Consider the following 25,191-nt stretch of genomic DNA (forward strand, 5'->3'; position numbering starts at 1 on the left):
CCCAGTCGATGCCCTCGAAAATGCCTCGAAATTTCTCCCAAATCCGAGCTCCCAAGCTTGTGTTTTGATAAAAAATGGCTAACCCTCGATTTTGAATTGTTTATAACTGTCCAGGCATTTAATGCAACGCGAACGCGAAAATAGGCTCGCATTCGCGAAGAAGAAAAAGTGAAGGCTGTAAAATTGCCCTTCGCGAACGCGTGGAATGGTAGGCGAATGCGAAGGCCTGGACTGGCAGTGCTACACGAACGCGATAAGAATCACGCGGATGCGATGAATAAAATGGGCTCAACACCCCCCCCCCCCAAGGGCCAAATTGGACTATGCGAACGCGATGGATAGGCTGCAAACGCGAAGGAGGAAACTACAGGGCTTCGCGAACGCGGGTCACTGAATGCGAATGCGATGAAGAAATTTGTCCTCCTCCCAGATTATACTACGCGAACGCGTGGAGGAGGACGCGAACGCGAAGAAGAAGAAGGTCAGGGCTACGCGAACGCGAAGAAGGAATTGGTCCTGCAACTGCTGAAGGATTTTCTGCAACTTTTCACAACTCCAAAATGCTCCGTTGAGCACCCGAAACACACCCGAGGCCCCCGGGATCTCAACCAAACCTACGGACATATCCCATAACATCATTCAAACTTGTACCAACCCTTAAACCACCTAAAACAATGTCGGAAACTCGAATTAAGCCTAAGAACTTCAAATTCTATCAAAACACGCTTTCGATCAAAAACCTAACCAAACCTCGTCCGAATGACCTGAAATTTTGCACACACATCCCAAATGACATGACGGAGCTACTGCAACTTCCGGAATTCCATTCTGACCCTTGGATCAAAATTTCACTATCGGACCGGAAACTTCAAAAAATTCAAACTTCGGCATTTCAAGCCTAAATCAGCTACGGACCTCCAAAACACATTCCGAACATGCTCCCAACCCCGAAATCACCTAACGGAGCTAACAGAACCATCAGATTTCCATTCCGAGGCCATCTTCATACTGTTCCGACTACGGGCAACTTTCCAACACTTAAGCTCTCATTTAGGGACTAAGTGCCCCAAAACTCTCCGAAACTCAAAACCGAACATCCCAGCAATTCAAATTAGCATAAATAGACTTGGGGAAAGCAGTTAATAGGGGATCGGGGCGTTAATTCTTAAGACGACCGGCCGGGTCGTCGCAACATGTAAGATTATATCAACGCATGGATTGAGAGTTATAATTAATAAATAGGATCCACAAAAGTGGTCTATTTATTTGAGTCATGAATAAATGTACTCAATGTACCATGTAAAAATTTGTCCTTGATATGTTTACGCTAGTAGTAGAGTTTTCATCTACACCAAAGAGGTTTACCTCTTGGTACTAGTGACGTTAAACTAATTTATGAGAAAAGATATTGAGGTTTTCACCAAATATGATGAAAAGTAATATCTTGGATTCTCATTTGTATAAAACGGGAGGATAATTGGATATAGGCGATTTTATGTACCTTACGGAAAAGTAAGAACATAATCTATGTCTTGTGCTCATAGAAATTATAAGGAGAATAGAAAGCATGATCATATTTATTTTAATCCATGAAAATGCCTAACATGGTTATTCTCCGAATTTGGTCATAGATTTGGAGGTCATGATTTTGACGAACTCCAATTGACCTGAAATTTGGTAGGTCCATCGGAAACAACTTGGTGAAGAATACTCACTACTATGTAGTGAATCACGTTATTTTTGGGCGTTTCGAGGTCTTTTAGATTGGGTTTAAGCAGTTTATTGGATTAAATAAGCTTTAAATATGAAAACTATTCTTTATATATCGGTTTTATTTGTGTTAAATCTGGAACATGATTACACACGATGATTTAATTTCATATGATATATGAAAAGAATGTAAATCACAATGGTTGAATCTTAAATTCGCCTAAAAGACTTATTCGAATTTGGTCCAGTTTTGGTGATCATCATCTCCAATTGACCTGAAATTTGGTAAGTCTATCGAAAAATCCCAATAAATAATACTTGCTGTATGCAGTGAATAACATTAATTTAGTGTTTCATGACTATCTAGATGGATTTTTGAGCATTTTCTGAATTTTGGAACTTAATCCTCAGAGAAAATTTCGTGATTGTGATCAAGTGGTGATAGGAATTAACCCCTATGGTCTCCACTATTTATTTATAGTAAGATAATAAATTTATGTGTCGACTTTAGGTCTTCCTCCATATCGGATAAATTTATTATGAACTTATCGAGTATAATTACTAGTAGTTGATAACATGTATTGACTCTCCATCTGAGTTTACACGTTGAATCAATTTTGTAATTATAATGCAACCATGATTAAGTGGTGATAGAAATATATTTTTATGGTCTTCCACCATTAATTTCAAGTGAGTGTAAATTTATGTGTCGGCTTTAGGTCTTCCTCCATATCGGATAAATTTATTATGAACTTACTGAGTATAACTACTAGTAGTTGATAACATGTATTGACTCTCCATATGAGTTTATATGTTGAATCAATTTTGTAATTATAATGCAACCATGATTAAGTGGTGATAGAAATACATTTTTATAGTCTTCCACCATTAATTTCAAGTGAGTTTAAATTTATGTGTCGACTTTAGGTCTTCCTCGATATCGGATAAATTTATTGTAAGCTCACTAAGTGAAATACTAGTTATTGATATTATGTACCTACTCTCCATCTGAGTATACATGTTGGATCAATGAAACTAGAGCTATTAATTATGATGTTCACTTGACTTAAATTAACAGTATACTCTCCATCTGAGTTGAATCTGTTTTAATTTTTGAGTGAATAATATGGCATTACATATGTATGTTGCATGAGTATTTTTTTTTCCCATCGAAATTTTCTATTCAAGATGCATAGATACATATATGTGCATTGTGTTTGAAATTTTAGTATTAAATGGTTATATACAATTATCTGAAAATAACAGTATGCTCTCCATCGGAGCTGGTTCTGTTTTCCTTCTGAGTTGTATAAATTTTGTATTATATAATATACTTTGCATGGATGATTCTTTTCCCATCGAAATTTGTTATTCGAGATGCATGTATGTATATATATTGAATGCAGTCTAAATTTTATTATTCAGTGTTTTGACTTATTATGATCTATTTAAAGTTTTATCTCATCTCCATAATGACTTTATGCAATTTGTCGTATTACTTATTAAAATTTTCTTTTGATAGTGATAAGACATTAATTTAAAGGATGCAATATATGTTCCTTTTGTTAGAAGGAATCTAATTCCAGTTTCTGAGCAAAGCAAAAGATGGATATTTGTTTTATTTTTCGAATAACTCTTGAGTTATTGAGCTTGATAAATATTTTATCTCTTGTGGTACATGAATGCATGACCTTGTTATCGTGTATAATGTCTCTCCTAAACAGAACAATATTAGTTTACCTCATAAGAGAATATGTTCTTCGAAATTGAGTAAAACTTATCTGTGCACTTTTATCTAAGTCATATTAACCTGGATAGAATTTCAAGTTGGTCAAGGATGGACCTTAAGGTTCATTGAAAGTAGAGGCACTGCCAACTTGTGGATCCCGTTTGGAAGGAAATTTGACTAAGGGATGTTTCCCTTCAAAAGGAAATAAAGCTAGTGATAAGGTAGAATGAATCCCTTCTGATTTGTATAGTTAAAAGAACATACTATTAAGAGATTATTTTGAGTATTTTTGTGACGTTCATAATAATTACTCAAAATATTAATATATTTATTTGATGCACCGTAAGTCTTTATGGTTTAAATAATTCAAGGTTTTTAAGACTTGAAACGGAGAAGCGCCAAGGAAATATATTAAGTAACTGCAATTTGATTGTAGTGGCGAGCACATATCAGAAAAGTTCTTTTGTTACTTATCAGAATAAGGGATTACATCTCAATTGTCTATATCGTAAACTCCATAATAGAGTGATGTGGTAGAAAGAAGAAATAAGTCTCTTTGGGACATAGATAGATTAATGAAGTGTTATTAAGTTTTGCCTTATTCATATTTGGAATATTGCCTAGAAACTGCAAATTAAATTCTGAATTTAGTTTCTTCTTAGTTAGTACCTGTGACATCTATAGAACTGTGGACTGAATGTAAGCTCAGCATGTAGCATGTTCAAATATAGGATTGTCCAGCATATATGCTGAAAGAGAAAACAGGTATGTAAGTTGGAACTAAGAATGGATAGGTGCATGTTTATTGAATATCCAAGAAAACGAATGGAGGTTTATTTTATTGTCCTAAAGAAAATAAGGCAATTGTTAAAACACATGCATTTTTCTAGATAAGGACTGTTCAATAAACCATGTTCCTAGAAGTAAACTAATTTTACAGGAACTAGGCAAAGAAATAACTAGATGTTCAAGAACATCAAAACCCACACGTCGGAATTGACGTTCCATTGAATTTAAGTAGTGGGAGAACGTTAATAGACAAAATATACCGTTGTCGAGTGGGAGTGATGTTTAAACACCGAACACTATATTAAGAAGTAGCTAATATTTCAATACTGTAAGGTAATGAAGGTAATATTAGTAGTGCTTCGTCGTAGTGGGAGAATACTAAGGAAAATCATAGTTTGGTGCACACTCTTGGGATATTTTCGGTAACATGATCCCTGAAGAGTTTAATACCAAACTAGTTAGCTACGACAAAGCACTACTAGACAAAGATTGCATTTGAAAATAACTTGGCAAGTTCTTTTTAGCAAAAGCTTATTGGCAAAGACTTTTAATAGTCGTGCAAAAGGATAGCTGTGAAAGTTATAGATGCATGGTTATGAGTGTAAGTGGGAGATTGTTAGGGCATATACTATTAACCACGCATTTAAATATAGTATATTCTAATAATTGTCATGGTTAAAAGTCTAAGTGAGAGATTGTTGAGATATATACTTAACCATGAATTTTGGTTTGGATATAGTATTTATTATGGAACAATTGTTTATTCAATTTTAATAAAGTTTTAAATAGATCATATATTCGTTTGTGTCCTTTACTTATATAGTAGATGATTTAGTGTGTAGTTTTAGCTTATAACGGAAGATTAAATCATCGGTTCTTATAAGTATAAAGATCATGTTCACAATCTAATGATGGAATTGGACAAACCAGCAGGAATGATTGCAGCACAAGATTAAATATAATTTATCTTGATTATGGGAATGGTTTAATTCCGACTTCTTGTGCTAGTACATTTTATATGTATTGAACGGACCAAGTAGAGATAAGTATTTTATGCTGACTTAATAAAATAAATTCTCAAGCCATTAAATGTACTTATACTCTTAATCTTGATATAATTATTATTAGCTGTGTATATTATTTATTGTTTTGATTTATTAAAGGGCGAGATTCTTTCGTGAGTCAATATGCCTGGTAAGTTGGACAATAATGATATACATTGGCAAATTAACAGTTAGTTGATGGAATCCATGTCTCGGTCTAGAGATTGATGATACACCTTTATGAAAGCTTATAAGTTTTCATGTGTAAACCCTACAGGTGAATTTTGTATCCGTCACATGAAACAAGTTAAGCTAAAGTCTAAAAGAAATAATCAATGAATTAAATTGTCAGTAGTTTAATTTATTCGATTAGTATCTGAATCTTAACATGGGGAGTTAAAATAAGGTTTAATGGAATAATTTCGAAATTGAATTGAGGAGTGCAGTTACGAATTTTTAGTGGAATAATTCGTAATTTATTATGGTAGTATTAATTCGGATATTTTGAATTAAGTCCATAATAGGAAGCCTCGTTAATTAAATACTGCGGTCCCTGCTGTGACCGAATAATTAGGAATTAAATGGAATTATATTTCTTGGTGAAAAAGTAAGACCCAACAGGTTTAGGAAAAGACTTTAAACCCTAAAACCTGTGGTTATATAAATGGGTCTTATTCCATAAGGAGGCGATGGTTTTACTATACAGTTTTCCTAGGAGAAACTCGCTCACATGAGTTTCGCTTATTCCGGTCATTATTCGGGTCACACAGCAGAAGACTGTGGAACTGGAGGATGATCCCGTGGACGTTTTCGCTCTTGCTTGGAGGCTCTTTTCGCGATCGCTGTCACGCTTCAAGAGATAAGTATTGATTTTATGGTTGATTAATATCTGTGATTATGTGTTGTCTATATTACATACAAGTGATCTTGGCTATTTGCTTCCGCTGTTTATACCTGTTTTCCATCACCCTTAAATTAGGGAATGAAAAGAATTTTTAATAAATTTTTATTTATGTGAGGACCACTGCTATATTTATATTTCTTTCCTATTCTCCGTGGAATTCTTGTATTTCATATGTTTTGATGTTCATTGCATAAAAATTGTTGTTTGCTCACAAAAAAAATAAAAGTTTGTTTTTGGCTGTCTTCTTCAAATTTCAAGCATTGGAACAAGACAAAAGCAATCGTTACTTTGAAGCAGTGCAACACTATTTCGATATCGTTCTTGAGCCATCAATCGTTAATCTTGAGCCAGCCGGCCTGATTTTATTATTCTAACTTTATATTATTATTTTTCATTGAAAATTTGTCATTATTGATATTCTTACTTCCTAAATCCTAAGTATATATTTTTGTTTTAGTTATTATTAAATTTTATTCAATTTAAATATGTCAACTAGAAAATATGAATCTAGTTGTGCAAAAAGAAAAAAAGAAAGAAAAGTAAATGTGAAGAATTAATTAATTAACTCCCAAAAGGGAACCCTTGATAGATTTTTAACAAATAATAAAAATCTTGAATCAGAAAATATTGGAGGATGTTCTTCAAATGAACAAGTCATTGATAGAGTTGAGTTACATGATAATAATATGAACAAGTAAAAATATATATGACGATTTTTTCTTTTTAAAAAAAAATTAAGGCCTCTCTATGAAGTTTGGCTTTAGGTCCCCAATCTTGTTGAGCCGCCCCTGTTCACTCCCTTCAAAAACTGCAAAAAACCAATAACCCTAATAGTAATAATGGTAATCCTAATCCCTCCTGTGTTAGTCGCGAAGAGCTGATGCAAAAGCTACGCAGAAAGATCGAAATGCTCCGTGGTAACAACCGAAGTACTGGCAACAACAACAGACCTAAGAGCCAGAGAATTGAAAAAGATGCAAAATCGAAGAAGAGAAAGAGGAGTGAAGGAGACGATGACTACGTTGGCAAGGAAATAGAGTTTGGAAAAGACAAAATCGGAGACGATGATGATAATAACAAAAAGAAGAAGAAGAGGAAAGTAAAACTAAACCGGTCATGCGCATTCTTTCTTTATGTATTTCATTGTTAGAATTTGAATGTGGTTTCTTATGGTATTTATTCCACCTTTTATTGACAATTTGGTCACACCTTGGTGCCACTTTTCATTGGTTTACTAAAGCTTTAATCTAGTTTTTATTTGGTTTATTGCTTAAGCTTATGATTGTAATAACAACAGTATGTTTTATTATTCTGTTTACGAGAAAATGTATCCATCTTTTCCCCATAATAATCAATTTAGATGGTAAGATTAATGCTTGATATATGTTCTTTAAGAGAAATTGTTAAGACGGATATATATATTATATATATGAATTAGGGAAGGTAGAACTCAACTTCACACTAAGAAATAAAGATAGGATTTCTTAATAAAAAGCAATGGATGAAGGTAATGGCTGGGGAAGTAATAAACATAAGCGGAAAAAAAAACATATTGATTTATAAGGGCAACAATTTGTTGTTGCTCATATATAGGCAATCAATACACAAGCTGAGAACTTGAGAAACTTATAGCAAAGACCAACTAGTGAGGTACTCGTTGGCTTTAGTTGATAAAAAGAGGGGAAAAAAGGGATAGCCCGATACACTAAGCTCCAGCCATGCACGGGATCTGAGGAAGAGCCGGACCAGAAAAGAATTAAAACAATCCAGCCGAATCAAAACCAAAATTATGGTTATGAAGATTATTTGAAGCAGCCATGTTTCGAGCTGGCTTGATATCATAGTTGTCAAAAATTCCATTCCCATTAACACCAAAATAAGAAGAATTAGCAGTAGTCTCAACCATAAACTTGCTTGCCTGATTTGTCACATTCTTTTTTAAAACCTCCATTGAATCCTTTAATTGTTCAAGTTCATGCAAACCAAGTTTACTTATAGGAGCTTCCCACCAATATTGACTTTGACTAGTTTTCCTCATTTGATCAAATGATTCTCCTCTTTTCTTCTCAACTTCAAGCTCAGCAAGAATCTGAGTTAACTGCAAATTGAGCTCACGAACACTAGCATTTCGATGAGCCTCAACAAGATGAAGTGATGAATTAGAAACTGGATTATGATTTCTTGAGAGGAACCTATCGACAATGGACTCAACATTAGGGTGACCAAAAGAAAAAACTTTTCTTGCAGGAGAAAAAACTATGATAGCTATTTCAACACCACAAAGTGTGCAGAGTTCACTAGCTTTCTTGAAAAGACCATAACGACGTTTTGAGAAAGTAACTTGGAGATGATTTTTGACCTCTATTTTGGCAATTTTGATCTTTTGACGACCAATGCTAGGTTTCTTTGCCATGGCTGAAACTAAAGAATATTAGAGATAATTCTTGTGGTTTTTGAGTTTACATTCAGAGTAAAAAATATGGACTATTTAAAGGTGCTTTGGGGTACTCTCAAACTTGCTATCTTTAAAATATTTTACTATTGTTTCTATGTAATGTGCTGATTTGGGAGTTAGAAAATCTTATCCTATTAATGGATTGATAATATGATACTCAATGCACCCTAGTTGGCATTATTAAAACAATAAGGCATATATATTACTTGTGAAAGTCAACTTTTATTTATGATATATCCCTTAATAAGTAATGACTTAATTATTTGTTACAATTGTCAACCCTTCTATCTATTGATTGGTTTTTATGCAGCTAGCTAGCAGGGATAAATGGTAATTAATCAAGAGACTAAGATTATTTTACGAATAAATGATGGTGAGTGAGCAAAGGATACGTAATTTTTATTTTTGAGTTGTAACCTAAAGACAATCATGTTTTGCATTTACTTTTGAGTTGTAACCTAAGAAGAAGCCAATTATGATAATAGTTGGATAATATTAGTGTCTTAGCTTGAGAAATCAGGCGGGGATAATTAATTTTAGATATTGATGAGTCATGAATCATAAAAGTTAAATAACATATATAGATTATAAGATATGAAAAAAATGCAAAATTATGTCGGAATATGGGAATTTTCTTGAAATAAATTGCTGTAGTTGATCATACGGTTACAAATTATAAAGTTACATAAGAATTAAATAAAGGAAAATATGATATAATTCTTTAGATGGATGGTTCTATCTCTAGAATTTCCAAAAGAGACAGAAAATTTTCTAGAATAGCAAGTAGAGATTCAATAATCATAAAATGTATATTCACTACCATTAAGAGGAACAAACATGCAAAGTAATTATATTGTTAGCAGAATGAGCTTATTAAAATCTAAAAGGTCGGAAGAATGAATGAGGTTTTTTACAGTACTTTTTAAATTTCTTAATGACTTTGTGCTAATTTATAGTTAAGGACTATAGATGCAACCTCTAGCATATATACATTTTTTTCAAAACTTTAACTTGATTTCAAGATAGATAATCATATAATACGATAATTTTCGTATATTTTATATTATCTACTGCAAAATTTAATTTATGTACCCGGGGAGCTTTTTATATGACATCTTTTCTACTTAAACGGTTTAAAACCCTTCTGTTATTGCATTTACCCTCTTTTTCGTTTGTAATGATTTTTTGTCTTTCCCGATGATCAGAGCGGAGCTAGACTATTATTTAGGGGTTCGGACGGATTCATTAGTTTTTTATTAGATTTATATTTACATTAAAAAATTAGTAAACTACGAATTCAGTAACTAAAACAAGTTATGGGTTCGATAACAAAATCAGAATTCATAAATTTCAAATTTGACTCTGCCTCTGCCTCTGCCGATAATTATTGTTTTTATTTTATTTTTACAAGAATCACTTAAAAGTAATTCGTTTCCTTTCTGTATATGAGATCAAGAGAAACACCATCACCCAGCAAAATGAAAGCAAAAGATAAAAGAAAAGTAACACGTCAAGCATAGAAGTATCGATTTTGACAATATTCATCAGTATAACTAGTTCGAGAAAAAGAATTTAGAAATGTGAATTGAAGTTTTATGCGTTGAAGAATTTAGATATGTATAGACAATCAGATCACTTATATATCATGTACATAATATAATTATTAGATAAATTTTTGATAAACATTAATTGATAATCTGGTAAAAATAATAACTAACTTATCATCACACGTCAAAATTCATTGAAAGTGTAAGATAATCTTGTTGTATTACTTTATATTAGGGGTGTACAAATCAAACCGACAAACCGCACCAACCCGATAATCCGAGTCAAACCGAGAAAAAAAACCCGACTATGGTTTGGTTTGATTTGGTTTGGTGTTGGAAAAAAAAACCCGACCATATTTGGTTTGGTTTGGTTTTAACTAAAAAAAGTCAAACCGAACCAAACCAACCCGACTTTATATGTATAGAAGTTTAAATATATATAATACATAAAAATATTTATGGTAGTGTAGTTTATAAATATTTCTTAAGCTTTTTCATAATTTTATCTTTTAACGTATTATTTCAAACTTGGGCTTATAATTTTTGGATGCTCCAATAAGTTTTAATGTACATAAATGTTAGTAACTCAAATAAATCTTAAACCAAAATCAAATCAATACTAATGTTAATTAAAGACATTCAATTCGATTGTACTATGAATGAAAATAGTGTTGGATATCTATTTTTTAGTTTTTTCATTGTTTAGATAAAATGTATAACTTATTTTTCTTTTAGTGGTTAGTTAGGTAAATAATAGTACTTATTAGTCATAATTTTAAATTATGTTTGTTTTCATTATGGCTTATTAATAATATTTATTTTATGCGATTTTGTTATCTTTATTGTTGAATATTTTAATACAATGCCATGACTCATCTCATATTTATGTTATTTCATTGAAAACACCTTATATAGTTATGTCTTACTAGGATTAAAGAAATATTTGGAGCAAAAATTTTACGTTTTATGTTATGAAGACTTTATGAAAAAAAACCCGAAAAAACCCGAAAATTCGAAAAAACCGAGATTAAAAAATCCGACTTTTATTGGTTTGGTTTGGTATTTAATTTTAATAACCCGATACAATTGGTTTGGTTTGGTAATTAGAAAATCCGAACCAACCCGATCTATGTACACCCCTACTTTATATAACTTAAATCCTTTTAATATGACTATCTCTCTCCCTCGACTTGTCAAATTTTAGAATTTTACTTAAATACATGGACAATATAAAAAATTAACAATTGGTCGGTCACCTTTACCGTATACAATGAAACTTGATCTCACTTTCAAAATGACTGACTCAAAATTACATGTAAATATTTTTTGAGTGATCTAATGAGTAAAAATGCCCTTAACAAAGAATAAGAGGGTTCAAGATTAATAGGACAAATCTCCAACAACAATTTTATTTGATTTAGCCCCGTCAAATTAATTTATCAGCTTTCCTTCTTTCTCCTTTTTTTTTTTTTTTTTTTTTTTTTTTTTTTTTTTTCAAACACAACTTTGAATGTTTGGCACATGTATAAAATTACTGGAGCAATATTTTCAAGGGGGAACTAAGCCCAATGCAGAACAAGTTTGGAGTGAAATCACTGTAAACTTCTTTGTTCATTATTCACTTTAGGATGATAAAAACATCAAACCACGATAATAGCCTAAATTAATATTCCCTCCGGTCCAAAATAAGTGATTTTTTGGATGTTTTTACACAGATTAAGAAATCCACCTTTTAGCATTAATTACTAATGGAATTGACCATATTAACCTTTACTATCTCACATAAACACTTCTAACACATATTCCAACACTATTTACTTCAAGGACAATGTAGGAAAAAAAATAATTAATTCATCCTTGAAATCTGGAAAAATCACTTATTTTGGACTACAAGAAAAAGGCCAAAAAATCACTTATTTTGGACCGGAGGGAGTATGAATATTGTCTGGACGCATGGTCGTACAAATTGCATAGTATCAATAAATAAACATTTCAGGTATTACTCAAATATAGAACTTAGTATATTAGAACAAAAAATTAATTTAAAGTCTCGATATGATCAACCTCTTGACCTAAAATTGTAATATTTCTTGATTAACTCAGTTAATCAGGGAAAAATTATATGCCCATGAGTGGCCATGGAAAGTCCAAGGCCTGTGATATTTTTAACATCAGCTTGGCCTCCATTAGACGAAGAAGCTCCAAGAAAAAATGCAGGAGTATTTGATGACTCAATAAATATTTTCTGCATTTGCTTTGTAACATTTTTTTTGAGTTCCTCCATTCCTAATTTCAACTGTTCCAATTCAGCATGTCCAAGTTCATTTACTGGCCTTTCCCACCAATTCTTTCCTATTTTTGCCTTGTTAATTTTCACAAGTTCAACTTCACGTTTTTTCTCAAACTCCAATTGATTGAGAATCTCCATGAGTTGCTTATTCAATTCGCGAACATTTGCATTTCTGTGAGCCTCAACAAGTTGACAAGTTGTAGAAGAAGAATTTGCAGTAGTGTTACTAGGAATATTACGAGTAAGGAAACGATCGATAATAGACTCAACATTAGGATGACCAAAAGAGAAAACTTTATGGCCAGGGGAGAAAACAATAATGGCTATTTCAACACCACAAAGTGTACAAAGTTCACTAGCTTTTTTGAAAAGTCCAGAACGACGTTTTGAGAAGGTTACAAGAAGGTTGCTTTCTTTTGACATTTTAGTCATTTGAATCTTTTGTCTACCTTTGCTCATCTTTCTTGCCATAGCTAAAGTAAAATTTAATCTCTTCTTCCTTATGTAGAAGAGAAACTTATATAGCTTTTGTTGGTTTGGTCCAATTCAGGGAAAATTGTTGAACAACTTATATTCATGGATTTTGTGAGATATGTGATTTTTGTTTCCATTTGATTCCATGATTTGAGTTCACAAATTGGGGAAAAAAATTATTTCTCTTCAACTATATGCTAGCCATTCATGTACATGTGCGAAAGTTCAATGAAACTCTACGAACTTAGTCGATGAGGTTTCTCGAAAATTTAATTTTTCCAACTGGCTTGTAACTGAAACTCGAGAATCTTTAAATTTATTGATTTTTGTGACTAAAATGCATCGTTAAAATTATAATTAAAGAATAAAGTAAATACCTTACTATGTTTGTGGTGAAGGCCTACCAAGTCATTATTCTCTGAATTTCGACAAGTAATTGTTCCACACTTTGTACATGTGCATATTTTGAAAAGAAAAAAAAAGGAAAAAGGATTACATTAACTATATAACTTGCTAATATATAAAGTGAATAAGGTTTCGAGTACTAACGATTATAGGAGAACGAATCTTTTTAATTCGTCTACAAGGCCGAGAACTTGGTTTATTTCTTCTTGTAATTTGTTTTGCCTGTTGTATGGCAGGATTTGATTTTTCATATCATTTTAGTTCCTCTTACAATAACTTTCTTCCTTTCTTCTAACTTTGTTTTGCTTTTCTAAACATTGTTTTTTGACTTTCATTACGACTTCTCTGTAATTGAGAAAGTGTTAATTAGGTTTGTCCACAACTTCTTTTTATCAATATTTTTCTGAAGATATAACTAATGAAATTTGAGTAACAGGGCAAAATGATCAAATGAAATAGTAATTGGATCAACTAAATAATTTATTTTTCTGATAAATTTATTTTTTGCACGTCAATGATTTAGGTGAGTAGTATTTCAGATTACATCAAAAAATTGATCTCTTAAATCATGAAGGGAATCTCAATCAAATTAATATCTTTAGGTTTCGTTTGTTATCAAGTCCTTCCTCTTGAATATAGAACTTATCAAGGTAAAAAGTTCATTTGAAATCATAATCACATATCATTATTTCTTCTTATTTTTTTTTTTCGTTTTTTTCTCTCTCTCTCTCTTTATTTATTTATTTATTTATTTATTTATTTATTTTTTTTTTGGTGTGGCTAAGGATGTGAATAGTAAGAGAGTTGAATATAGAAGAGGAAATTATTCCTTAAAAATTAAAAACCTCCGTTGGATGATGCAAAACGTACTAACAATCATCAGATTACAAGATTACTATCTTAGGCCGATAATAATGGAGTCATTTTTCTTGAATGTAGCTTATCATGTAAACAAATCATTTGAAATCATAATCACGTTACATTTTTCGTTCTTTTCCTTCTTGGGAAGGACGTGAATAGTAATAAAAAAGAAGAAACAAGAGGAAAAGTCTTTAAAATTAAAACATGAGTAATAGTCGTGTAATATTGGATTGCTGAAACTCATGTTTTAATTTTAAAGACTTTGGGTAAACGGACCCGGACCCGTGATTGGACGGTCCCGGAGGTCCGTAGAAAAATATGAGACTCGGGCATGAGTCGAATTCCGAGGTCTAGAGCCCGAGAAATGAATTTTTCTGTGAAATTATTTTTCTGAAATTAATATGGAAATTTGAAAAGGAAATTGATTAGAACGTGTTGGTACCGGGCCTGTATTTTGGTTACGGCGCCCGGTACTGGTCTTATATGTGCTTTAAGCGCTTTCTGTGAAATTTGGTTTGAAATCAGACGTCATTTGACGTTTTTCGGACTTAAAATGAAAATTTGATGCTTTATGAAAATTTCAAAGAAAAACATGACTTTTGAGGTTTGATTCCTTGTTTTTGATGTTATTTTTGCGATTTGATCGCACGGTTAAGTTCGTATGATGTTGTTGAGTTAGTTCATGTGTTTGGCTAGGAGCCCCGAGGGCTCGGGTGTGATTCTGATGTGTTTCGGAATGGTTTTAGATTTAGAAATGTTGCAGAAATAGATGTTGTTGGTTGCCCAGATATTCCTTCTATGCGATCGCATATCACTCGCGATCACATAGAGCAAATTTAGGGGGTTCATAAATCCTTCTATGCGATCGCATTCTACCCTACGCGATCGCATTGTGTAAAGCCAGCCTTCCTTTTTTTTTCCTCTATGCGATCGCAACATCATGTCCGCGATCGCAGTGCACAGCAGACATAACCTTAAGCGATCACATTGCCTTCTCCGCGATCGCATAGACCAATTTTTATCCAGTTATAATTAAATTCCAGAACAGTGTAGTCGCGGACCCTTCATAAAAATATCCGAGTTTCTTCTTCTCAAAGGTCCTTAGGCATCCATTGAAGCTTCCTTTCATCAAGACCACTTGGGTTAGTAAATTCCAACTTGTTTTCTTTGTTTTCCATCATTATTAATCAAATTCCTAGGCTTAAATCATGTAATTTAGGGTAGAAATTGGGGAAAATGGGTAGAGTTAGGGCTTTTTGATTTTTCTTGATTTAGACCTCGTTTTGGGGTCGAATTTGAAAACAAATCATATATTTGGGCTCGTGGGTGAATGGGGGATTTGGTTTTGGTCCGAACCTCGAGTTTTGACCAAGCGAGCCCGGGGTCGATTTTGGAATTTTTGGAAGAAAGGTTGGGAATCTATATTTAGGCATTGGGTTTGATTTGTTTAGCTATTATTGATATTATAAAGTCATTATTTCATAGATTTGATTGAGTTGGAGCCGAATTCGAGAGGGAAGGCGGTCGTTGTGGATTGATTTAGCTGTGGAAGTTGAGGTAAGTGCTTGCCTAACTTTGGCTTGAGGGAATAACAGTTGAGTCTTGTTTGCTACTTGCTAATTGTCGAGTACGATGTATAGGCATGGTGACGAGTATCTATACATTGGTGTCTAGCATGATCGTGAGTCCATATATTTTGCTTAATCTGATTTTGTTATGGTTCTTCCATGCTTATTCGATGATTCCTATATAATGTAAAGAGCATGATAAAGAAATTATGATTATTAGACTCCGTGGGACTTTGGCTTGAGTTGTGTTGCGAATTGTGAAGGTATATGATATGAAATGATTCTTTGGAGCTATGGCTCGAATGGTAAAGTGAGTTGTAGAGTAAGAAATGAAAGCAAAAGAAAGGGATATTGGGTATTCCCTTGCCGGGACGTTTTATTGATTTGATGATTTTCTCCCTTACCGGGATATTTAGTTATTGACTTTGCTCCCTTGCCGGGATTTAGTGTGTTATTGTGTTCTCCTGCCGGGATTTCTTTCACTAATGGTTTACTCCTTTGCACCTTATTTTCGACTGTTGCCTGGTGAGGATTAATAATAAATATATGGATCGGGTTGCGCGCCGCAACAATAATAAATGATATATATGTGGATCGGGTTGCACGCCGCAACAATACTAAAGGATATGGATCGGGTTGCATGCCGCAACGGTGATGATTGTGGACCGGGTTGCACGCTGCAACAGTGATGATTGAGGATCGGGTTGTGCGCCGCAATAAGTTATAGCTTAAGTGTGTTTATTCCGGATTTAAGTTTCTGTTGGCTGTTATAACCTTAGAATTTAGACTCCTTATTTATAACTGTTGCCTCCCCACATCATGCTCCCCCTCCTTATAAACTGCTTATTTCCTGTTTATTCTTCTGCAAGATATTTCATAACTGCACAGGTTTATCTGGTAATCTGGTCTAGCCTCGTCACTACTTCACCAAGGTTAGGCTAGGCACTTACCAGCACATGGGGTCGGTTGTGCTGATGCTACACTCTGTGCATCTTTTTGCACAGATCACAGCGCCGGAGCAGCAGCTTTTGGGCAACAGTAGAGGATTCGGGAGCTAACTTCAGTCAAGAGATTCCGAGGTAGCCTTGTTGACGTCCGCATGGCCCGGAGTCTCTTCTATCCTTATTTCGTTTGTTGTCCTTGTACCGGAACAAACAGTATTGTATTTTATTCAGACTCTGTTTTTAGTATTCTATAGACGTTCGTGAGTTAGTGACTCCAGTCTTGGGTAGAGGTTGTAATTGAATTTCCGCACTTGTTTTCAGTTCATTTATATTTAAAAACTTCCGCTTTATTATTAAATGCTTCATTGTTTCTAATATTGTCGATGTTTGCTAAAAGAGGTAATTGATAATTGGCTTGCCTAGCTCCTATTAGTAGGCGCCATCACGACTCCCGAGGGTGGGAAATCCGGGTCGTGACAAGTTGGTATCAGAGCACTAGGTTACATAGGTCTCACAACTCACGGACAAACTCGGTAGAGTCTGAGGGATCAGTACGGAGACGTCTGTATTTATCCCCCAGAGGCTACAGAGTTAGGAAAACTTCACTTTTGTTCTTTCTTGTCGTGCGATTCTGTTTCTCAAATACTGATTGTCTTTCTACTCTGTTCTATCGCAGATGGCGAGAACACGTGCTTCCTCTTCTACCGCGCAGCAGCCCGAGCCCCCAGCAGTAGCTGTGAGCACGTGATTTTTGCCCTATATGAATTACTCCCATAATTTCAAAACAAAAATATTTTCTTTTATTATTTTTCAATTTTGTGGTTTTTCGTGGCATTTTCTGTTAATTAGATCGGAAGANTGGTGACCAGTATCTATACATTGGTGTCTAGCATGACCGTGAGTCCTTATATTTTGCTTAATCTGATTTTGTTGTGGTTCTTCCATGCTTATTCGATGATTCCTATATAATGTAAAGAGCATGATAAAGAAATTATGATTATTAGACTCCGTGGGACTTTGGCTTGAGTTGTGTTGCGAATTGTGAAGGTATATGATATGAAATGATTCTTTGGAGCTATGACTCGAATGGTAAAGTGAGTTGTAGAGTAAGAAATGAAAGCAAAAGAAAGAGATATTGGTTATTCCCTTGCCGGGACGTTTTATTGATTTGATGATTTTCTCCCTTGCCGGGATATTGAATTATTGACTTTGCTCCCTTGCCGGGATTTGGTGTGTTATTGTGTTCTCCTGTCGGGATTTCTTTCACTAATGGTTTACTCCCTTGCCCCTTATTTTCGACTGTTGCCTGGGTGAGGATTAATAATAAATATATGGATCGGGTTGCGCGCCGCAACAATAATAAATGATATATATGTGGATCGGGTTGCACGCCGCAACTATACTAAAGGATATGGATCGGGTTGCACGCCGCAACAGTGATGATTGTGGACCGGGTTGCACGCCGCAACAGTGATGATTGAGGATCGGGTTGCGCGCCGCAACAAGTTATAGCTTAAGTTTGTTTATTCCGGATTTAAGTTTTTGTTGGCTATTATAACCTTAGAATTTAGACTCCTTGTTTATAACTGTTGCCTCCCCACATCATGCTCCCCCTCCTTATAAACTGCTTATTTCCTGTTTATTCTTCTACAAGATATTTCATAACTGCACAGGTTTATCTGGTAGTCTGGTCTAGCCTCGTCACTACTTCGCCGAGGTCAGGCTTGGCACTTACCAGCACATGGGGTCGGTTGTGCTGATGCTACACTCTGTGCATCTTTTTGCACAGATCACAGCGCCGGAGCAGCAGCTTTTGGGCAGCAGTAGAGGATTCGGGAGCTGACTTCAGTCCAGAGATTCCGAGGTAGCTTTGTTGATGTCCGCATGGCCCGGAGTCTCTTCTATCCTTATTTCGTTTGTTGTCCTTTTACCGGAACAAACAGTATTGTATTTTATTCAGACTCTATTTTTAGTATTCTATAGACGTTCTGAGTTAGTGACTCCAGTCTTGGGTAGAAGTTGTAATTGAATTTCCGCACTTGTTTTCAGTTCATTTATATTTAAAAACTTCCGCTTTATTATTAAATGCTTCATTGTTTCTAATATTATTGATGTTCGCTAAAAGAGGTAATTGATAATTGGATTGCCTAGCTCCTATTAGTAGGCGCCATCACGACTCCCGAGGGTAGAAAATTCGGGTCGTGACATAAAGCTCAACCGAATCAATGTTTAATTATTTCATCTTATAATTTGATCGAGTTGTGCTATTAAAAGATAGAAAGATCACACTTATAAAATATAAGGTTTCCCTTGATCAAGCATGCATACATATCGTCAAGACATCACATATACCGCCAACAACAAGAACGATTAATAAAACAATAGTAATATAGCTTTATTCATCCTTCCACTTTCCATTTTCGTAACGATACCCACGTTCAGTACCATAATTCTTCACCTTCAAGAGAAGATTTTCCAATCTCTCTTTCAACATTGAAGCCTCCGTGTAATTCATCTTCTCTATTGGATCTATGAACCACTCTTGTTGGCTATCCAAATTCTTATTCATTTCCTTGAGGTTGCTTTTCAAGTTTAACGCAAAATCCAGCTAATCTTGCAGATAATCGAGTTGTGTGTTAAGTGCTTTAGAATTGGCTTTTCGGAACATCTGAACATACTTGACATCAATGCCTGTTGATGATGGTGATGGAGGTCTTTCTTTGCCAACATATTTGTCGATGGTCTCATTTACATTTGGATGACCAAAAGAGTAAGGTTTATTAGCTATAAGGCAAGAGGAGAAAAAAATCAGTAATATAAAATAAGATAAGAGGAGAAATTAGTTTATCTACTGTTATATAGGGTAAATAGAGAGAAATCAGTAATATAAAATAGGATAAGTGGAGAGAAATCAGTTTATCTACTATTATAATATCTATCGCATTAGGTTATTTTTTACGTGAGAATACTCATCACGTTCAAGATCTTAAATTTGTATGTTTAATTATGATGATGCATGTACATTTAGTTATATTTGTTGATGGTATATATCATGTATATCTAGATGACAAAAAAAATATAAGGCTTGTTAATTACCTGGAAACACGATAATGCTAACTTCAGCACCAGTCATAACTGCAAGGTCATTCGCTTTCTTGAAGACACTATTTCGGCGTTTTGAGAAGGTCACTTGTCGATTAGTCTCATTCTCTATCTTTGCGAGACGAACTTTTTTGCGACCCTTAATTAGCCTAGTACTCATTCTCAAGGATATATGATGATATAACTAGCAAGTATTTCTTAGAGTATGTGATATGAACTTTGTAATGCAGGAGCCTAGTATTTATAGAGTTTTTCCAACATATTGAAGGCTTTGGTTTTTCAATTTTGGTAGTTCATAGATATGAATCTAGTTTATTTATTTAGTGTTCACATGTTATGAGGCAAGTAAATTTAGATACTTAATCATAGCGGTGACTCTACTTTCTATTTTTCAAAAGATTTTCAAAATTTACCTCTACAATATTATAATTTTCAAGTCAATTTCCTGGCTCAGGCTTGTTCTAAGATTATTAGTATTTGATACTCTCTTAAGAATATCCATAATTTGCATATGGATGAATAAGTATCCCATTTGAATTACCATTATCTTTATTTTATTTTTATTCTCTTATTTACTGCTTCTAATTTTTGGTAACTTTCTAGTTGTCGCTAAAAAGTATGACATATATTCTCTTTCTTGTTAGTTCAAATTTTGGTAATAGTCGAACTGTCATGGAAGAATAGGACATGTTTTGTTTCTATCATGACCCGGATTTTCCACCTTTGAGAGTCGTGATGGCGCCTACTATTAGGAGCTAGGCAAGCCAATTAATTATTAACCTTTTGGCAACATCGACAATACTAAGGCAATGAGACATTTAATATAAAAGCGGAAGTTTTAAATATAAATGATCTGAAAACAAGTGCAGAAATTCAATTACAACCTCTACCCAAGACTGGAGTCACTAACTCATGAACGTCTATAGAATACTAAAAACAGAGTCTGAAAAAAATACAATAATGTTTGTTCCGGTACAAGGACAACAAACGAAATGAGGATAGAAGAGACTTCGGGCCATGCGGACGTCAACAAGGCTACCTCGAAATCTCTGGACTGAAGTCAACTCCCAACGCTCCTACTGCTGTCCAAAAGCTGCTGCTCCGGCGCTGTGATCTGTGCAAAAAGATGCACAGAGTGTAGCATCAGCACAACCGACCCCATGTGATAGTAAGTGCCTGGCCTAACCCCGGCGAAGTAGTGGCGAGGCTAGACCGGACTACCAAACAAACCTGTACAGTTCAATATATATGTATGTAATATAAAGGTATACAGAAATTAACCAGTCAAGGGGGAGGGGGAGCATGCTGTAGGGGCTGTAACAGTTCAAGTATAAAATCAATAATTGAGGAAAGAAACAGTACAACTACAATAGCAACGATAGTAGGAAATCAACAGTTGCACGGCACCATTCTTTGTGCTTTTACTCTCATTCTCACCCAAACAATCATATAAAGTGCACGACATCACCCTTCATGCTTTACCTCACAAAATGATGGCATGGAATGACCCTTCGTGCATAAACACTCATATGATGGCACGGAATGTTCCTTCGTGCATTAGTAATCAAATCAGGGCACGGAATGTTCCTTCGTGCATTAATAAGCAAAACAGGGCACAGAATGTTCCTTCGTGCATTAGTATTTATATCACAATCGTGCACGACATCACCCTTCGTGCTTTATCACTCGTCCTCACCCAAACAACAATCACAAACAATGGGGCGAGGGGATAGACAAAAGTAATAGAAGTCCCGGCAAGGGAAAACAACGATAATAATAGCTTTCACATCCCGGCAAGGGAACAACAATAATAACTTTCACATCCCGGCAAGGGAACAACAATAATAACTTTCACATCCTGGCTAGGGAATAATCACATTTCTTCCCCTTTCTTTCTTTTCTTACTCAATAATTTCTTATCATTTGAGCCAACGCTCCAAAGAGTTCACAAATCATAATTCTTTCTCATACTCTTCACATTATATAGAATTCATAAATTTCACGAGGAAGAGACACAACAAAATAGGAATAAACACAGTATACGGACTCACGGTCATGCTAGACACCAGTGTATAGATACTCGTCACCATGCCTATACACCGTACTCAATCAATTATCAATTAACAAACAATACTCAACTCCTATTCCCTCAAGCTAGGGTTAAATCAAACACTTACCTCAACTTCCACAGCTAAATCAATCCACAACGACCGCCTTCCCTCTCGAATTCAGCTCCAACTCAATCAAATCTATGAAATAACGACTTTATAATATCAATAATAGCTAAACAAATCAAACCCAATGCCTAATATAGATTCCCAACCTTTCTTCCAAAAATTCCAAAATCGACCCCGGGCCCGCTTGGTCATAACTCGAGGTTCGGACCAAAATCAAATCCCCCATTCATCCACGAGCCCAAATATATAATTTGTTTTCAAATTCGACCCCAAAATGAGGTCTTGATCAAGAAAAACAGAAAAGCCCTAACTCTACCCGTTTCCCCAATTTCTACCCTAAATTGCATGATTTGAGCTTGGGAATTGAATAATTAATGGTGAAAAATAAAGAAAACAAGTTGGAATTTAGTAACCCAAGTGGTCTTGATGAAAGGGAGCTTCAATGGATGCCTAAGGACCTTGGAGAAGATGGAACTCGGGTGTTTTTGTGAATGGTTCGCGACTTACACTATTCTGAAATTGAAAAATATAACTGGGCAGATTTACCCCACGCGATCGCGACATTAGGGTCGCGTTCGCGGAGAAGGAAGACTGGGAGGCATCGCGTTCGCGGAAGGCTTATCGCAAACGCGTAGAAGGGAAGGGCTGGGTCCAGGACTTTGTTATACGGGAACGCGTGAGGGGCCACGCGAACGCGATGAGTAAGGATGCAAGGCTATGCGTTCGCGAACAGTTGAATGCGAACGCGAAGAGGAAAATACTGGGGTCCCAAATTTGGCTTACGCGAACGCGAGATATTGCACGCAAACGCGGTGAAGGAGATTCTGATGCTTCGCGAACGCGGGAGAGAGAGTGCGATCGCGAAGAAGGAAATGACTGGGCACCTATTGCAGAAAATCTGCAACTTTTCCTAAGTCCAAAACCACCCCGAACACCTCCGAAAATACTCCCAAGCCCTCGGGGCTCCTAACCAAACACACACGCTAACTCAACATCATCCTACGAACTTAACCGTGCGATCAAATCGCCAAAATAACATCATAAACGGGGAATCAAACCTCAAAATCATCAGTTTTTCTTCAAACTTCATAAACTTTCATTTTTAGATATTTAGGTCCGAACCACGTCAAATGACGTCCGATTTCAACCAAATTTCACAGAAAGCGCTTAAACCACATATAAGACCTGTACCGGGCGCCGGAACCAAAATACGGCCCCGGTACCAACACGTTCTAATCAATTTCCTTTTCAAATTTCCATATTAATTTCAGAAAAATAATTTCACAGAAAAATTCATTTCTCGGGCTCTAGACCTCGGAATTCGACTCCGGGCATATGCCCGAGTCTCATACTTTTCTACGGACCCTCCGGGACCGTCCAATCACGGGTTCGGGTCCGTTTACCCAAAATGTTGACCAAAGTCAACTTTAATCATATTATTATCAAAATTCTTTATTTTTCACACAGAATTCATATTTAGGCTTTCCGGCTACGCGCCCGGACTGCGCACGCAAATTGAGGCGACTAAAAATGAGGTTTTCAAGGCCTCGAAAGCACGGAATGAATGAGAAAACATGTAATGACCCTTTGGGTCGTCACAATTTTCGTTTTAGTTTACCATTGATTCAATTTATATTCGATTTTTTCTAATTTTCCTATTTTTTGGTGATATTCAAGCTGCCAGGGAAGATATGACATATTTTAATGTTTATATCAAATAATTGAAGGTTACATGACAGTTATCATTTACGTACATTTAATCACGTAAATAATATAATCATTTCAAATTGCTTAACCATATAAATGGATGCAATTTGATACAAGCACCAAAATACGAAAAGCCAATGATGATGTTCAGTTTGAAACTCGGTGGATAAACTTCTCTCCTTTCTTTTCCCATTATCCTAAATACGTTGTACTCTAAGGACGCTAATCAAGGCCTAGAGTTACCACTCTTTTATCAATTTATTCAACTTTCCGCCATCACAAAAAGCTTATTACGATTTATAAGATTTAGATGCTTCAAACATGTACATATAAGAAAATATAAAACCATGTCAATATTCACACATAAAGTTACAACATGAAGCTTAACCAAGAGAAATGTGCCTTCGGAGTTGGATCAGGAAAATTCTTAGGCTTCATGGTGTCGAACAGGGGATCGAGATCAACCCCGATAAAATCAAGGCCATCGAAGAAATCACGGTGATACATAACATAAAAGTAGTACAACGGCTGACAAGACGGATATCGGCTCTAGGTAGGTTCATATCAAGGTCATCGGACAGAAGCCATCATTTCTTCTCTTTACTAAAAAAGAAAAACAACTTTGAATGGACCCCAGAATGCCAACACGCCTTGGAAGAATTTAAGCGATATCTGACTAGCCCGCCTTTGCTCCACACACCAAAAGAGGATGAAACGCTGTATCTATACCTGGCCATATCTAAGATAGCGGTAAGCGGTGTGCTAGTTCGAGAAGAGCAAGGTACGAAATTCCTTGTCTATTATGTAAGTCGGACCCTAGGGGATGCCAAAACTAGGTATCCGCACCTGGAAAAATTAGCTCTTGCGCTAATAAGCGCATCGGGAAAATTGAAACCTTATTTTCAGTGCCACCGTATTTTCGTTTTAACAACTTACCCTCTCCAAAGCATATAGCATAAGACCAAATTATCGGGCCGATTGGCCAAATGGTCCATCGAACTCGGGGGATATGATATGGAGTATCAACCCCGAACGACCATCAAGTCCCAAATTCTGGCGGACTTCGTGGCCGGCTTTTCGCCCTCCCTCGTGCCCAAGGTAGAAAAGGAGCTCTTACTAAAAGAGGGCATGTCTTCCGGGGTGTGGATCCTGTTCACCGACGGCGCCTCGAACGTGAGAGGATCCGGACTCGGTAAAGTCCTGAAGCCACCCACGAGCGGCATGATCAGGCAATCTATTAAAACTGCAAGGTTGACTAACAACGAAGCCGAGTATGAGGCTATGATTGCATGTCTGGAATTGGCCAAAAGCCTGGGAGCTGAGATCGTCGAGGCAAAATGTGATTCACTCCTGGTAGTAAATCAGGTAAATGGGAACTTTGAGGTCCGAGAAGATAGGATGCAAAGATACTTGGACAAAATCCAAATCACATTACGCCGTTTCAAAGAATGGACCCTGGTCCATATACCACGAGAGCAAAATAGCG

At 35.4% G+C, this 25,191-nt stretch overlaps 3 protein-coding genes across 3 annotated transcripts; all 3 read right to left on the reverse strand.

Annotated features, from left to right (window-relative positions):
• Positions 1-7,709: 7,709 nt before the first annotated feature.
• On the reverse strand, positions 7,710-8,611 carry LOC109214756 (agamous-like MADS-box protein AGL62). Its single transcript, XM_019378702.1, has one exon. It carries the CDS (start codon positions 8,586-8,588, stop codon positions 7,932-7,934), a length of 657 nt encoding a protein of 218 aa, XP_019234247.1. The 5' UTR covers positions 8,589-8,611; the 3' UTR covers positions 7,710-7,931.
• Positions 8,612-12,284: 3,673 nt separating this feature from the next.
• Positions 12,285-12,938, reverse strand: LOC109214752 (agamous-like MADS-box protein AGL62). The gene has a single exon (XM_019378699.1). It carries the CDS (start codon positions 12,936-12,938, stop codon positions 12,285-12,287), a length of 654 nt encoding a protein of 217 aa, XP_019234244.1.
• A 6,176-nt stretch (positions 12,939-19,114) lies between these two features.
• Positions 19,115-19,981, reverse strand: LOC109214753 (agamous-like MADS-box protein AGL62). The gene is made up of 3 exons (XM_019378700.1): positions 19,816-19,981; positions 19,398-19,503; positions 19,115-19,301 (listed from the first exon to the last, which is right to left on the reverse strand). Exons 1-3 carry the CDS (start codon positions 19,979-19,981, stop codon positions 19,115-19,117), a joined length of 459 nt encoding a protein of 152 aa, XP_019234245.1.
• Positions 19,982-25,191: the final 5,210 nt, after the last annotated feature.

This window comes from Nicotiana attenuata, unplaced genomic scaffold, assembly GCF_001879085.1.
Source record: "Nicotiana attenuata strain UT unplaced genomic scaffold, NIATTr2, whole genome shotgun sequence".
NCBI classification, from domain to species: Eukaryota; Viridiplantae; Streptophyta; class Magnoliopsida; order Solanales; family Solanaceae; genus Nicotiana; species Nicotiana attenuata.

Bases quoted from the DNA above. Each gene is read 5' to 3' on its own strand.
- LOC109214753 (XM_019378700.1), bottom strand. From the start codon at position 19,981: ATGAGTACTAGGCTAATTAAGGGTCGCAAAAAAGTTCGTCTCGCAAAG. The intron at 19,504-19,815 runs GTAATTAACAAG...CTTGCCTTATAG, and splicing joins TAGCATTATCGTGTTTCCAG to CTAATAAACCTTACTCTTTT. The intron at 19,302-19,397 runs GTATGTTCAGAT...AAACTTGAAAAG, and splicing joins TCAACAGGCATTGATGTCAA to CAACCTCAAGGAAATGAATA.
- LOC109214752 (XM_019378699.1), bottom strand. From the start codon at position 12,938: ATGGCAAGAAAGATGAGCAAAGGTAGACAAAAGATTCAAATGACTAAA.
- LOC109214756 (XM_019378702.1), bottom strand. From the start codon at position 8,588: ATGGCAAAGAAACCTAGCATTGGTCGTCAAAAGATCAAAATTGCCAAA.